Here is a 13,276-nt window from a genome sequence, read left to right as displayed (position 1 = left end):
AATGCTATCTTCAGTAGATAGTTGAACCATGTAAGATGCTATCTTCAGTAGATAGCTAGACCATATAAGATGCTATCTTCAGTAGATAGCTAAACCATGTAAAATGCAATCTTCAGTAGATAGCTGGACAATGTGTGATGCTATCTTCAGTAGATAGCTGAACTATGTGAGATGATCTCTTCAGTAGATAGTTAAACCATGTGAGATGCTATCTTCAGTAGATAGCTAAACCATGTAAAGCTGCTATCTTCGTCATATATTTATATTTTATGAGTGCTGAAACAGGACTTTTGGTCCAATGTGTTGGCATTTATCTTCAACAGGCAAAACTAAAATGATTTTATTACCTGAATGTGTTTCCTTTTGAAAATATTTAGTAACATTTGATCAATTTATCTATCTACAGTAGATAGCAACAGACATAGATGGAACATAATAGTTATCAAATATTTCCTCACAGTATCTTAAGGTATCAAATTTTTATACCCTTCTTCTTTTCTTGTTAACCAATATAAAAAATCATCACAATAATAATCTTTAGATATTGTTCAATCCACAAAATTAAATACATTAATGTCTAGAAAGCAGGGAGGTCATAACATAACATAATCTAAGCTAGACTGTGTTTGCCTTTTCAGGGAAGAGTTTAAATAATTTCTGCAAGCCATCACATTGCATATTAAAAGCTTTACCCAGCTTTGCAGACATCTTCCACTACATAATCCATCGCCTTATGCTATGCCCTTGTTGTCTGGTAAGCTTACAGATTTTATATGGAATGAATTGCAGACAAGTTTACACATAAACTAGGCCACTTGTGATCCAAGACCTTATCCCCGGGACTACATTTCTTTAGGAAGCTTAGATTACAATGGGCTATTCCAGTTGAAATCCACACTACCCCTGTGGAAGATTTAGCCAAAGTCTTCCACAGAGGGAGTATGAGTTTCGAATAGAATATACAGTTGGGTAACTTCCATTTGAAATACTCACTCCATCTGTGGCAGATATAGGTAAAGCCATAATGCAGGGGGTGTATGGGTTTCAAAATGATTAACCCTGACCAATTACATTTGAAAAACGTACTCCCCCTGTGGAAGGTATTTCCAAAATCTTCCACAGGGGGAGTGTGGATTTTAACTGGAATAGCCCAATATTACAATAAGCCTCTTGTCTTCCGTCATTGGTGGAATAAAAAAAATCGCATTTTGGTGTTTTTTTTGTGCTGATTGGCTTGAAAAACAAAATTTAAAACCAAAAAGTAATGAATTATTATTGTAGTGTATCTCACACGTTTTGTCACTAAGCATATGGCAGGATAAATGTAAATGCCAATTTCAAAGTAAATAGGTTTAAATGGCATGCTACAGGATCTGGTACTGATGAGGCTTGCCATCAACAAAATGTTTTGAGAAAGAGAGGCTGAAAAGGGTAAAACAAAACCTATATATGCTGCATGCTTTATATTTACAGTTTCAGACTTTAAACCAGTTTGAGTAGGAATTATGCAACCGCTGACATTTAGATTTGCAAAGTTATTTGAATTTTTTTTAGATTAGCATAATTTGTATAAATAGAAATATGGTTTATGCATCTTGAGAAAACATGATGAGCATAATATTCATATGCAAATCATGAAAAGAAATAAGTACGGAACTGTGAGTTGCAAGATGATCACCTTGGTCTGGGGCGGACATTTTAAAAATGAATTTAGAAGAGCAGCAACGACATCACTTGCATTACAATCCAGATGTTAAATCTACATCATATGCAAAATTTGAGGAAATTCGCACCAGCACGTTTTATTTTAGGGCCATTTGTCTATAACTGGTCTTTACATGTAGCCCTATGGAGAGAGTGCCCGTTGAGGGCGCTATAACCCCCATTTTAGGAACAAAAATGTGATTTTAAAAAAAATGGACTCGTGCAAATTTTCTAAAATTTTCAGAGTATGTGGTATGAACATGTAGAAATATAATCAAGTAGTTGCCCTACCTGCTCTCCTCCGAAAAAATAAAAAAGTCCTATACCTCAATGATAATGAAACCTAGGTGATGATGCAAATAGCTTTTCTTTATTTAAAGTATAAGCATTGACGAGGAGACAAGTTGCATCTTTGTTGCCGTTCCATCCAAGTTGGCAGGCTGACGTAATTTCAAACAGCCTAAGTGTACAGAGACACACAAGTGTGTAATTGATTTTCCTAACAAAAACAGAAATAGGATTATGTTTCACCGATGATTATGCCTTGACGCAATGGCCCAGTGGTCCGGAATAGGGTGTAGCAATGACATGGGATAGAGTTCATTCAAGATTGAATATTATAATGGGTTCTCCTCACAATTTTCCATTTTTAACTCCCAAGACTTGAGATGCGATAACAATGATAATGATCTGTAATTACTTTGTGTGCCTTCAAAAACAATTAAACAGGATCTTTCTGGTCTTGGTAGTGGTTTGGTTTGAAAGTCCCAAGGAATGAGGTTATTGAAAAGAACACCATGCTCCGGTGCATATAGCACACACAGCAATATGTCATATAGCTAATAGCCTCATTAGCAAACTTGGGACTTTCAAATGAAACACCTAGCATCTATTTAATTCCACAAATATGAGACCTGTAATACTGATTCATTAAACTGGATTTTTGGAGTCAATACAACTAAATTTATTTAAATACAAAACACACTCTTAAAAAGTTAAATTTGAAACTGAAAATTCTGTGCATAATATGATAAATTAAAGCTACGTATACTGGTTGTTTGCAATATTGTTTTTTTTCCCTCATACTTTGTCAGATTACAATGAAGATGTTGTTGGAAGCTAATGTCACACTACAAAGTATCAGTTTATAATTTCATTTTCCTAACAAGTTAACTAAGCCTCGAAGCTATTCTAATTTTCTGCCACCACCTTAAATTCAAAAAAGGTCATTGCAATTTCTCCAACAAGTATGACTTTGATATGCAGCCAGCATCAGCTAGCAGTAAGCCGGGAATCAATAATTTGACCTTTGTGTTTTCTTGTTCAATACAATCATGGTAATATAATACTTGCGCCGCCTCAAGTTACATCCTTATTTATCATATTAATGATTTCCACAAGGAGGGACAAATGACTGGATGGACAGGCCACCGTGGGTTGTGATACACTCTATGTCGCGTAGAATTTGAAATGTGCGAGAAGGTGATCTCAACAACCATGAAAACAAAACATGCAATATATATAGTAGACATGCTGTATTGAATACAACATTTTGTGAATTCCTGCTTCAGCTTTAATAGTGAACTTACCTCAGCTTTATGTTGCAAGAACATTACCATTGAAATTTCACACAAAGTTTCAGGCTTTGCCATAGGATTGGGCTATCCAAGTTGAAATCCACACCCCCTATGGAAGACATGACCTTAATCTTCCACACAGGGAGTGTGAATTTCAAATAGGGTTACCTGAATGGGTGACTCCATTTGAACTCTACACCCCCTATGTGGGAGATTAAGGACATGTCTTCCATAGGGGGTGTATGGATTTCAACTGGAATAGCCCATTTCTCCCTCAAAAGTGGTTACCGATGATTTCAGGGAGGGGCTAGCTCTGACAGCCAATACTAATTCAGTGACTGCTTGGTATTTTGTTTCATTGGCATGTATAGCATGAATGATAAGAACATTGCTAGGGGGCTACAACACTTAGGCTACTTTAGTAATACACAAAATTGATTACATAAGTTTTGCTGGAAGGCTAAAATACCTTAAGTAGAATTCTGCATTCACGAAGTCTGTATCTATGCAACATACCCGGCAAGATATAAGAAGAGCTTTTTGAAATTATTAGGAAGAAATTTATTGTAAAATATTTGTAAATATAATAATTCCATAGCATCATCCCAGGATAAGGTTTACATGTCGTGAAAATAATAATGTCAGAATCTTATTATGAGCCAGTGTAGTGTTATGCCAGACACAGCGCTGACAAAGGTGTAACGATAATCCAGTTTTGATATAAAGCAAAACATGGAGTGTAAGATAAACCCTGCGGTAACAATCTTCCTAGTTATGATTACTGCCATACACAGTAACCCGGACACAGCATTGGGCTATTCAGTTGAAATCCACTCTCCCCTGTGGAAGATTTTGGAAATATCTTCCACAGTGGGATATGTTTTTCAAATGTAATTGATCAGAGTTAATCATTTTTAAATCCATACTCCCCCTGCATTATGGCTGTACCTATATCTTCCACAACTGGAGTGAGTATTTCAAATGGATGTTACCCAATTGTCTATTCTATTTGAAACTTATACTCCCTCTGTAGAAGACTTTAGCTAAATCTTCCACAGGGGTAGTGTGGATTTTAAATGGAATAGCCCATTCTCTATCAAAGACAACTTGCGATGATGATGATGTTGATGGAAGTGAGTACACGCATCTTACAGGAATTATTCAGAAAGACTATAGTTTTAGTTTGCTATAGTGCATTCACGATGTGCTATTATATGTTTTCAGATTAAAGCTGATTTTTTGTTGCAAGAACAAAATTACCATATAGAATTTTAGATTATTTTTTCTAAAATAGACATCAGGACACTTATTTTTCCTTTTTACTAATTAACATTCTTCAACCACATGTTAATCGGGTTTTTATATATCAAGCTCCCATTGGGCGCCCCATTCCTTTTTTAAAGGAATTTTTATTATATATGCCGACTATAATCTCGACATGATAGAGAGTTGTATGTGCCTTACAAGATGATGTTGTACTACTGATGTATTATGTCACTTGTAATTTGTGATAAAGAACAGTAGTAGCAGTAGTAACAGTAGTAGCAGTCAAGTTAGCTCAATCGATAAGGCGTTCGACTATGGTGCGAGAGGTTGCGAGTTCGAACCCTGGTGGTGCCTAGTATGCTCTCGTGGAAAAATTGAGTTAGCTTGAAATTCCCTTAGACAAGGAACTCACTGCTAATTTGTCTCGTTGTAACCCGTACGAAACTCGGGGAGCTGATCCTGGTTGCGATGGTTATTTGCGGAATGTCTAGGGTGTGCGCTCTTGAAGCAGCAAAGTCCCTGAATTGTTGTTTAATGGTTTATGGAATGATGTGGGGCCATAGTGGTCAGCGATAACCTGTAAAGTGTGCTGAGGCTTGTGGATCAACGTCTAGGCGTTGTGCCTGTGCGTAGCGCACTATAAATCACTGCGCTTTTTTTTTTTTTTTTTACTAATATATAGATGAGGAGGATATGATCACTCATAGTACATACATTGTAAATACCTTACTTTAATTCAATTGGTTTGGAAATGCACCCCAGAGCGGATCGTGGTAGTATTATATCAATGGAATTGTGATTGCGAATATTTTACTGCTTCATTTGGTACAGGAAATAAGTAACATATCTTCTTGGAATAGTACTACTGCCTATTTAGTTCATTATGTATACGAAACATAAAATTAGAGATTGCAATATATAAAGGATCCGAGTCAGTCAACTCTATTTAATAGTAAATTATGTTGCAACGGACTATTCTATTTGAAATTCATACACCCCTTTGGAAGACATGACCTTAATATCCTTCACAGGGAGTGTGAATTTTAAATAGGGCTACCTGAATGGGTGACACCATTTAAAATCTACACCCCCTGTGTGGGAGATTGAGGTCATGTCTTCAACAGTATGTGTATGGATTTCAACTGGACTAGCCCATATACAGGAAAGCTGACAACTAGATATTTGACTCACTCATGCAATACTTTAACATTAAATGCATTTTGCACTCCTCACATTTAATCTAATATCACATAGGTTTAATTTGGATGGCCACACTTGCCGACCAGTGCACAAATCCCCAGGCAATACCGTGGTTGAACTTTGATAAATACCACGCACATGGTGCTAACAATATCTTGTTGAACCCTCATCATGCAAAATGCACTTTGAAGTTATTGCTAAATATACCGTTTGACCAGAATACCCATAATGCATTGCTATGAAGGTAATTCCATCATTATCTCGTGACTGAGTGGCAAGGGCAAGAGGATTACTCTACCTAATAATGCAATGTTATAAAACATGGAATAAACATGTTAAAAAACAATGTAAGAAAGAGGAGAGAGAGAGAGCTTAAGTGGCGACTAATGCATATGTGGCCTTGCGCTAACACACGAGTGGGCAATATTGTTTTGCAGTGGAGTAAATCCCTCATAGAATTCAATTAATTGGCCGATGTTCACCATCACCCAGGCATCACTGATAGACACTCCTAGGAGACAGTCGACTAAATCTTAAGAGTTGCCACAAGATGCTTTTTTGTCGAAGTGGACCAACTTTGATTGAAAAAAATCTTGTTGAAAATACTGCTTCCAGTACCATTCGAGGCAATGGAGCTAATTTCGACCTAAATTTCGAGCAGTGGTTAAAATGATAACAATTGGGCTGGTTTTCCAGCTACTTTCGACCTTAGTTGCCGCACATTGGTGCGACAAAAATGGCAACTGTTAAATTTGCAGTATTTCATCATGGGATGTAGTCTAAGCTGGCTAACATAGGGTTGCAACTGAATCATATATGCCATTTGAATTTCAGCGTGATTTCCCAAGGTCCACCGATGTTTGCATAAGAAAACTCAGTGGTGATGAAAATAGGTTGTAAGTAATTAAGTTGAACTTGAAATGGAGTCGTGCAAGCATCCTCAAGCTCTTGGTTATATGACGTGTATTTCCGCTATGGTATCTAATTATCTCGTGTTTCTTTATGTGAACATGGTGAAGCTGAGTTTTTGGATTTTGTTTTTGTAGTTCAATATGGAGTTATGAAGATATATAAACACAATCCAAATAAGGTGTGCTTTTTGGCTATCAAGGTAAATAGCATTTGAAGAGGTCCATATGAAAAGTATCAGTAAGTGATACACAAATAGTATATTCCCAAGATAAAATCTCATAAAAGATATGTTACCATTTTATAGAACATTATTCCCTATTCTATTTCCAAGGCCAAAGAGTTCACCAATGGATGTCTATAGTTATGAAATGTTCAAATGTAATTCTTTGTACAACATTAATAAAATCTGCAAAGGGAAATACTTCTTTATGTAATCAGTTTTCAAAAGTGGTATGTATTGTGTTAATTATGTAAAACAACATTCACAGTATATAAAGCCTAATTTAATTACTTGTAGCTGTAATGTATTTAGTTAATATTTATTACAAGTTTGTAATGTATTACCTTACAGTTTTGCTCAAATTTCTTCTAGCTACAACACAGCTTTCAGAAGCTTTCAGAAGACCAACAAAGTATGTCATTGATCAAGATTATTGTTTGATTAATCTTATCTTCAAATTTAAACTTCCTCACACTGGTTAGAAAGATATTTTCAAGATTATATATATATATTGCTAACTAGCATATCAGAAATTTTGAGCAAAATTGTGATCACATGATTTCAAATGATCAGAACTGCCTAACAATAGCTAACAGTGAGTCGCTTGAAATGTTCTATCCCCAAAGCAGCTGCAGCAATAGCATCTGGATGATTTGAATTGGCTTCTAACAACACATCTGCCATTGAGGAAAGTAACACTTGGATCACCCTGTATGAGGATTATGAGATGGAGAGACAGGATTCTGGCCTTGCATGCCACTTAAATGGTGCATTATGTATAAAGTCAATGCAAAGATTGGACTGTATAATCACTAATATTACATACACTAGGATCCACAACATGCTCATCTATCAGGGCAAATTTCTTTAACCCCAATCGATTTGCACATTCATTGAATGACCTTTTGAAAATTTGGGTACACAAACTCATACTCTGCAACTTGAGGTCAAGTTTTGCTCTATGATTGTTTAATTGAGGTTATTGAACTATGGCATTGGGATGAGGCCATTGTGGTCTATAGTGATATAAGATCATTGGACTTGGTCACTTCCAAGGCTAATATGCATGAAAGTCTTTGCTATAGCTGGTTAACACTTATAATGCCTACGACCAAGCTAACAGTTTGCAAAAAAGGTGAACCTTTAAGGCTTCAATATTCACATCAGTATTGACAAATAAGTATTTGTAAGAAATTATATATCTCAGAATACAAAGGGTTAATTTTTTATCTGTTTAGGGCCACATGTAATGGAAATAATGGTAAGTTAAATTAGTGAAGAAATAATATTCTGGTTGAAAATTACTACCATTCTTGGTACTTTTTTATAAGCAAATAATTTACCAAGAGGCTGTGTGCATGATAAGCTAATTACAACACACAGATGTTATAATGCTTGATTATTCTCACAGAATGGAATTTATGTCTGCAGATTAAATTAATGCATTGTTTCATGAAGATGACATGATTTTGATATTGTAGTGCATCTGAATAATGTGCATGTGTATGTGCAGCAAAAGCAAAACAGCACCGTAAGCGTAACAAGTCTTGTTCGAATTAACACTAATGTTATGTGCATGTTACATACATGTTATAGTGTTTCTAGTATATTTATGTCTGCATGGGGTAAAAAATGAATCTTAAAAATTTGGTAAGAAATGTTATCTATTTTAGTGTAAGTAAAAATGTATTAATGAAATACAAAATGATATTGATAGCAGCACAGTACAGTAGAATAGTTAAATGTTGAAAAATTTGATCGCCATAAAAATGTTGTGAAATATATTGTTAATTGCATTAACTACTACAACACAAGCACCTACATTGTAAATGTCAATATCTAATTTGAAAATGGAAAGCCAGTGCATTTGAATGCTCAATATCATCCAATAAAAAGTGGATAATAAAAACCACTTGTTCAATGACAACGCAGTCCTACATGTGCACACCCGTATATATTTATTTATCTGGAATCAAATTTAATAATGTTTAAAAAGGAAGAAGCATAGTGTTCATTTTGGGAATAGACGTGAAGAGCTGGTGGTGGAAATTGATCTGACAGGTCTGACACACATAGGAAATTAAAACATTTAGAGGGAAAAATCGGTAGAACAAACAATACCGGGCACTGTGTTGATGTATAGTGGCACTTGTTGTCAGCCATGTTGGTTTAAAAAATCTCTCTATTTCAACTGTCACGGGTATTATTTACATGTGTTTACTTGTCATGACTTTCTGTACAGGTAAACAAGCCACCTCAGCGACGTTTGATGGTGAATCGTATATCAGTTATAGTCTACAGAGAAGTCGGATTGTCAGCAACAATGACGACATTGTGTTTGAGTTCCGAACAAGTCGGCCCAATGGATTAATTCTACACGTCGGGGAGAAGTATGATTATATCTATGTGGCTATCATAGACGGAGTGTTAGAGGTGGCTGTGAATCTTGGATCTGGAGAATTCCATACCAGAGTGGAGCCTAGAGGCGGCAAGCCGGATAGATATATGGATAACGAATGGCATAAAGTTAGGATATCAAGGGATCGGAAGGCGGTAAGACAACCAAGAGTGCAAGCTTATAGTAATGCTAGTTAACAATAACATGTTTATCGAGCCATGCTCTTCGAACAAGTTTTAATTTTATATTGTATGCAGTTTAGTTCCTGTTTTATCTATTGTTCTATTTAGTTCTTTTTTGAAAATGTTTCTAAACATTAAAGGAAGTAGCTTCAGAAACTTTGGTGGTTTATATATCTAGAATGCCTCAAATGTCTCAAATTTTAGACATGTCAACAAAACACACACACAAGGAAAATGTATTTTTGTTGTCAAACATTGTGTCACACTGTTGCTATTTTTTTCAGGAGTCCTTTCACAAATTGTTCGACAAAGTTGTACAATTTTTGTTATGATATAGGCATAGTGTAGAGACCTAGGGAATTCATATCTACCTGAATGTACACATGTACCTGATTCAATGCGCAAAATTGCTACCATTGTATGTTATGCCAGCGTATGAAACTGCACATGATATAAAGGCTAATTTGCCACATGAAGACGTTTTGTCTGTGCATAATAATAACAAAACAGTAACAGCCTTGCATTAACCTGTCAAAGAGGTGTGTCTTTGCATCTAAGATGTGAATTACAAAATGCTAATAATGTTTGTTTCTTGTTCTTTAAAGGTGAGCATTCGTGTTGATGAAAGTCTCCTTGCTTCTGGCGAAACACTAGGAGACTTTGGAACACTGACTGCCGACGGAGAGTTTTTCGTTGGGGGTGCTAGTAATCCAAGGGGTCTACCAGGTTCAAATGTTGGGGAAAATTTTATGGGAAACCTCAGGGATGTAAGTATTTTTCTTTCTTTTTTAATACTTTAATAGCTAAAGTTTTCAACCCCATTCAGCTGCTCAATGTGGTTTACTTAAAATAAGTGTTATCTTCTGAAGATAGCAAGGCTTAATTGAGTTTACATAACCATGTTTTTTTTTTGTTATGAACAGGTTAAGGTAAAGCCAAGAATTTTCTGCTTTACAAATGCTAAATTCCGCTTTTCTCCGCTTTGTAATTTTAGCACATTTCTGACATAATAAAATTTCACAAGAATCTTGTGACGATCATTGCGATTTGCAAAGTTGGGATGGGTAATTGGGTATCATGGCTGCAATGGGGCGTTATGCGGTAAATTTATGACGGATTTTACTTTATTTTGATGAATTTTGAAGACCCATTTCATTTAGTATTTTATTTATTTCTTTTCAATTGTATTTTTCCCTTTTTCTAGGTCATTTTGATTATTTTTTTTTTATTTTTTCTCAGAAATCGTTTTCCGCTTTACCTCAATTCCGTGATTTTCGCGGAATTTCCGCAACGCGGAAAATTCTTGGCTTTAGGTTAAGGGATCAGATAGCAATGTTTGCACAATATTTTTTGTGGGACATGAGAGCACATCAGATGCATCAAATTGCATTCTGAATACAAGGAATGTCCTTCTGATATCAAATAATTTTAATTTTTTAAAATTTACGATGTAGTACAAATTTTATGGTAAATGATTAAATATTGATGGGGAAAATTGTATATCTTCAATATGAAAGGTCAAAATTTTCAATTGATGGTCGGATTTTCATCCCAGCTACATACACTTTAAGTTCATTTCATTAGTTTACATTAAAGTTTACTTTGAGGACTGTTAAATATCAAATTTTAAGAATTTGCCATAGAATTTGTATATCGCGAATTTCAAAAAATCAAAATCATTTGATATCAGAAGGACATTCCTCGTATTCAGAATACAATTCAATATGTCTGTGCTCTCAGGTCCCACAAACAATGCTGTGCAAACGTTGGTATCCAACTCCTTTAGAGAATGAATCACAGACGTAATAATGCTTTGAAAAGTAATATCTGCTATCTACTGAAGATAGCAATTTATATAAATATAAAAGTGTGTGTATTCTCTTAAATGTGCTATCTAATGAAGACATCATTTCATACAGAGTGTATGTGTGTTTTTGTCTATAGATATAAATTTTCGTATCTGCTGTCCTGATTTATTCAATTGATAAAAATTTGTGTGTGTGACCAGTATGCCTATTTCAGGCAAGGTCATTTGGATACATCATAATCTAACCTAAACTCCTGGAGCCAGCCAGTGCTACAAAGCTTCCGCTCTTGGAATGTAAAAAGCAATAGGCTTAAGAGAATGGGCTGTTCTAGTTGAAATCTATACACCCCCTGTAGAAGATGCGACCTTAATCTTACACACAGGGGGTGTAAATTTCAAAGGGAGCCACTCATTCAGGTAACCCTATTTGAAATTGGCACTCCCGGTGTTGAAGATTAAGGTCATGTCTTCCATAGGGGGTGTATGGATTTAAAGTGGAATAGCATAGTATATGATACCTGCCAATAAGAGCATAGCACATGTTTTCAATTGATGGCACATAGCCAAGAAACATTTAAACTTAAACTGATGCTAGAATATATGATGAAAATTTATCATCATTTTATTAATGTCTTTGGGTTTAATTAATGAATATAACATGAAAATTGACTGGTTTTTCTTCTCATAGACCAGAGGGAAGGCAATCTTTTGAATCCAGTAAGCTAGAAATAACCAGTGCAAAAATTGTGTGACCTGCAGAGTTTTAATTTTATAACAGGTAACATTTAATATAGGTCCATTAAAATACATTCAAATAGTGGGTTTTTTTCATCCCCATACTAATAATAGTGTCAACAACACTCTTCATTTATGAACCCTGAAATACATAGTTGCCAACTTTTCAGAATTGTTTGGACTGGGAAATATTGTTTGCTGACTAAAATTGTTAATGTTTTGTTTTCACATGAGCGCTTGAGAATCTAAAAGTGGAGGGTAGGGAACTGACAAAAAATATTATGCAGACCATATTTTGACGATGCGTGAGATTGAGATTTTACGACCATGGCATTAGCTATTGCTACCTTAGTGTGAGCTATTACTATCTTAGCGTGAGAAACTGCCCAAATGCATCAGAGTTTGCAACCCTGCGAATATATAAAACAGTGAGCCATGTATATAAAATATGAATCTTTATGTTGACCAAATCAAAATTTAATTGCACATCAAAACACTAATGATAAACATAATAAATTTAGTGAGCAAGTACTCCTTGCAACATTATCATTTTGAGGTCATACTCATTCCATAGGCATCGCCTTTGATCTTGATATATTATGCCGGCAATGTGTACAGCATGACTCAAGCCCAGTCTAATTGCCGTCTGAGAACCAATCAGTCAATTAATTTACCATTTACTTCACTATCCATATTGGGCTGTTCCATTTAAAATCCACACTACCCCTGTGGAAGATTTAACTAAAGTCTTCCACAGAGGGAGTATAAATTTTGAATAGAATAGACAATTGGGTAACTTCCATTTGAAATACTCACTCCAGTAGTGGAAGATATAGGTAAAGCCTTAATACAGATGGAGTATGTGTTTCAAAATGATTAACCCTGACCAATTACATTTGAAAAACATACTCCCCCATGGAACATATTTCAAAAATCTTCCACAGGGGTAGTGTGGATTTTAAATGGAATAGCCTATTTCACATGTGATGCAAGTTGAGAATTAAATAATGCCATAAAAACATTATTTGGAGTTTCTTTGACATGCATACTATATCAATGCTTGTGACATCTATCTCATCCCCCTGTGATCTAACCTTTTGTACTCTCAACACCCAAAAGTGTGTCAGTAATGAACCGTGCCCATGTCAGATTGTGTAAATAAAAGGTAGACAACCTGTATGGAAACAAAATCAAGTCAAAGCAGATTTTGCATGATGGCATGTTGAGAAATGAGATGTATAATATTTGATGGCAGGACACATGCCCATTCATCAC

At 35.3% G+C, this 13,276-nt stretch overlaps 1 protein-coding gene across 1 annotated transcript in view; it reads left to right on the top strand.

The window, feature by feature from the left end:
- The window catches only part of LOC140152363 (neurexin-1-like), a 241,557-nt gene that overhangs the window by 174,475 nt on the left and 53,806 nt on the right, over window positions 1-13,276 (top strand). The window contains 2 exon segments of the mRNA XM_072174668.1: window positions 9,122-9,432; window positions 10,065-10,230. Coding sequence (XP_072030769.1) covers window positions 9,122-9,432; window positions 10,065-10,230 — 477 coding nt within the window.

Source organism: Amphiura filiformis, chromosome 5, assembly GCF_039555335.1.
Source record: "Amphiura filiformis chromosome 5, Afil_fr2py, whole genome shotgun sequence".
Taxonomy (NCBI): Eukaryota; Metazoa; Echinodermata; class Ophiuroidea; order Amphilepidida; family Amphiuridae; genus Amphiura; species Amphiura filiformis.
This window is presented reverse-complemented; position numbering and strand designations above follow the sequence as displayed.